The sequence below is a fragment of the Solanum tuberosum genome, unplaced genomic scaffold (genome assembly GCF_000226075.1).
Source record: "Solanum tuberosum cultivar DM 1-3 516 R44 unplaced genomic scaffold, SolTub_3.0 scf01242, whole genome shotgun sequence".
Taxonomy (NCBI): Eukaryota; Viridiplantae; Streptophyta; class Magnoliopsida; order Solanales; family Solanaceae; genus Solanum; species Solanum tuberosum.
In genome coordinates, this window is record NW_006240157.1 from 11,410 (window position 1) to 14,925 (window position 3,516).

General features: G+C 33.8%; 1 protein-coding gene across 2 annotated transcripts; it reads right to left on the bottom strand.

The window, feature by feature from the left end:
- Window positions 1-1,564: 1,564 nt before the first annotated feature.
- LOC107059313 (uncharacterized) lies at window positions 1,565-2,942 on the bottom strand. Of its 2 annotated transcripts, XR_001472600.1 has the most exons (3): window positions 2,873-2,942; window positions 1,955-2,785; window positions 1,565-1,612 (listed from the first exon to the last, which is right to left on the bottom strand). XR_001472600.1 is itself a non-coding variant. In XM_015305825.1 (2 exons), exon 2 carries the CDS (start codon window positions 2,477-2,479, stop codon window positions 1,967-1,969), a length of 513 nt encoding a protein of 170 aa, XP_015161311.1. In that variant the 5' UTR covers window positions 2,480-2,785; window positions 2,873-2,942; the 3' UTR covers window positions 1,732-1,966. The 2 variants fall into 2 exon arrangements, 1 of the variants encoding a protein (XP_015161311.1); XM_015305825.1 differs by lacking the exon at window positions 1,565-1,612 and having other exon boundaries at window positions 1,732-2,785.
- Between the last annotated feature and the right edge of the window lie 574 nt (window positions 2,943-3,516).

The window sequence follows — 3,516 nt, forward strand, 5'->3', positions numbered from 1 at the left end:
GTTAATGAGAAGGAAACCTACACTTAATCTAAGAGTAGGAAACAGACCTATGTACTGAAGTCATTGGGCGCATCTCTATATCCTACCAACAAGCATTATGAAAAGTTGTTGATGCCTATTGTAGGAGCTATGTGTGTCAGAGACAAATAAGATGACCAAAGCTTTAGTGGCTTGGGGAGAAGGGTATGATAACCTAAGGTGTGTGGTTCACTCAATCTTACTAGCCTAACATTGTGGAATAAGGGTGCAATTGCTACAAAAATGTTGGGACTATGCCAACAAGCATGATCGACTAAGATTAGATGGGTTCAGTTATAATATATCAAACATCAAGTTAGCCTCACAATGCCCATCCCTCAATAGGCAATTGAGATGGTCAAAAAAATTATTGGTACCAGATAGATACTCAAAGATGGCCCAGTAGCCAGAAGACAAGGCATAAACATGATTGGTCTAATCTATTTTCAACTACTGAGCATAACTGGAACAGTTAGGTGGAAATGCATGATGTTCCAGAATGATGCAAAGCCAAAAGCTAAGTTACCACGTGGTTACACTTTCATGGGATGATGCTAACAGCTGACAGATTGATCAAATGGAGAATAAACGTGGAGCCACAGTGCGGCCTTTATAGAATCATCGGTGAAAGCAGAGACCATTTATTCTTCTCATGCAGTTATAATCTTAACATATCATCAAGACTCATGCAATGGATTAGAAGACCAATGGTTACTTCCAAAGCCTGGGAACTACATTTAGATTGGGCAACTCATAATTGAAAAGGGAGATCACACACTGTCAAGCTTTTAGAATGGTTTTCACTGAAGCAATTAATGCCATTTGGATAGAGAGGAACTTGAGGATCTTCGAAAAGAGGAGCAGGTATGTAGAGAGTACAGTCGGGGAACTAGTTTGCAATGTTAGAGCTACCAATGGAAATCAACTCCTATTCCAAGAACTCCTATTTTAATCAATTGAGCTAGACATTAAGATTAGGCTATGTAAATAACTATGTATACTGATTTAAATAGCTAGTTTGAGATTTAATCATATATAGTCAAAATATATATATATATATATATATGACTGAATTTCTACAAAAAATATCACTGAGAAGTAGTTTTTGATTCAACTCCAGAGGGTCAAGACTACCATAATTGACATAACTTAGTTAATATTTTCAAACCACATGAAATTTCAAAAATAATCTCAATTATATTGAATCACTTCAGAACAAGTTTAGGTAAAAACAACACTATAACTAAGATATTAGTAATATAATGATATCAACAAAAAAAAAATGATAAAACTCCAAATGAGTAATTGAAATCCAAGAGGCGATATAAAGATTTCAACATAAAGCATATAATAACATATGCAATTTGTAAAAAGAAGTTGATAATCAGAGGCAATGCATGCAGAAAAAAAAAACATGTTCATCCATGAGGATGCCCCGAAACTAAACGCTAAACACAGTAAAACCATTTTAAACAAGGTAATAACACTAGAATTGTTAGCTGATTCACTATATTAGAGATAAGTAGCTACAAAAAGAGAGGCAAACCTGCAATTTCATCCCCTTCATATACATTTAGTCTGAAGATATGGATCCCTACACGAAAATATAAAAAACAGAAGCGGTTAGTGGGTTAGAGGGGGGGGGGGGGGGGCGTCTCTAAAGTAAACAAACTGATTTGAGGAAAAAAGGAATTATCCTTTGAATGCATAAAATAAAAGTAGGGAGCGAAATAAATTATGAAGGAAAGATAAAAATAATAAATTTTAAGTACTTGATAAGCTACTTGACCTTTACTGTCTATTACCTTTAAGTACCGACAAATAATTTTCACTAAAAGTGATTTTCATTTCATTGTAGTGATAAGACCGCTACTTTGACAGTTTTCAAATATGATATACATAATGCAGAAGAGCTATTAACATGTAATTGCCTTACTATTATGAGGTTTCACAAGCCAATATCATCACCATCACTTGTTGTATCAGCTTCATTGTCATCAGTACCAGTATTACCTCTATTCTCCTCATGATCACTGATGTACTCTATCATAGTTTCACCCTCCTGGTCAGAATTTTCTTCATTATAATGAACATCATGTTCTTTTTGAGCCTCTAATTCAATTACATTTGCATCCAAGATAACTGAATCAACATCATCTCTATGTAGTTGACTCAACATATCCACTGTATCACAGACAATTGAATTACTTTCCAATAACATGTCTTGATACACTTCCTCATTTGTAATATGTAACACATCACTTTCACTCTCCAAAGTTTCTTTCTCAGGCACATCATATAAGTGTCTATCTTGAAATTTGAGCACAATTAGCCAATTCTCTCCCAATTTTGGGTCATCAATGTAAAATACTTGCTTTGCTTGAGTAGCTAGTACAAAAGAATCACGTTCATACCAAAATCTTTTAACACAAATGCTCGTAAAATTTTTATCTTTTTGCATCCCTGTTTTCTTGCGGAGATCAAACCACTTGCATTTGAATAAGAGAAATCGATTTTCCTCAACATACTCTAACTGAAGGATGTCAATTATAATACCATAAAAGTCAATCACCTCATTTTCATGATAGCCTACAACAACTATACCACAATTTTGACTTTTACGTTATTCATCGTGTCGTTGAATATGATACCTAACACCATTTACAATACAACCAGTATGTGTTCTTCCACTCACACCAGGTCCCATTGCTAAAGGATATAATTTCTTGATAGATGTTGACTTTTCTTTAGTATATAACTGCATAATCTATGAGAAAAACTTATTGCGTTCAATTAGTAAAGAAGAAGAAAAAATTAAACACAACAACATGATTATTATCTGAAAATCACTTACTTTTCTTTTGAACCATAAAGGAAATTGTTCTTTGTGTTTCTCATCTATATTCACAACAGCTTGGTTCAACAACTCTTCTTTATGCTCCCTGCATATAATAAAAATTATATAGAAATAATTAAAATAATAAAATGTCAACATAAATATATAAAATAGAAAAAATACTTACCGAAGAAAAGGTTCTGCTTCTTCGCAATTATTCAACACATACCACCGAGCTATATCAAAATCTTTGTTTGGTATGACATCATATTTTCCATCTCTATATGGCCTAAATCTCTTTGAAAATATGTCTAGAACAAGTTCACAATTGTTGCTAAATCCATCATCATTCCGATCTTCACGATTAAATCTTGTCTCAATGTCAGTAAGGTACATAGAGCAAAATGTCAAACACTCATCAATAATATACCCTTCTGCAATAGAACCTTCTGGTCGTGCCTTATTTCGTACATAACGCTTAAGCTTGCACAAAAACCTCTCAATTTTGTACATCCAACGATATTGTACAGGTCCCCCATACATGGCCTCTCGTGGCAAATGCACAGCCAAATGTATCATAACATCAAAAAAAGCAGGTGGAAAGATCATCTCAAGCTTACATAATATAATAATTATATCCCTTTCAAGTTGTTCTAAGTCAT

What these genes read in the sequence shown, in the direction of transcription:
- LOC107059313 (XM_015305825.1), bottom strand. Translation starts at nt 2,479, where the DNA reads ATGCAAAAAGATAAAAATTTTACGAGCATTTGTGTTAAAAGATTTTGG.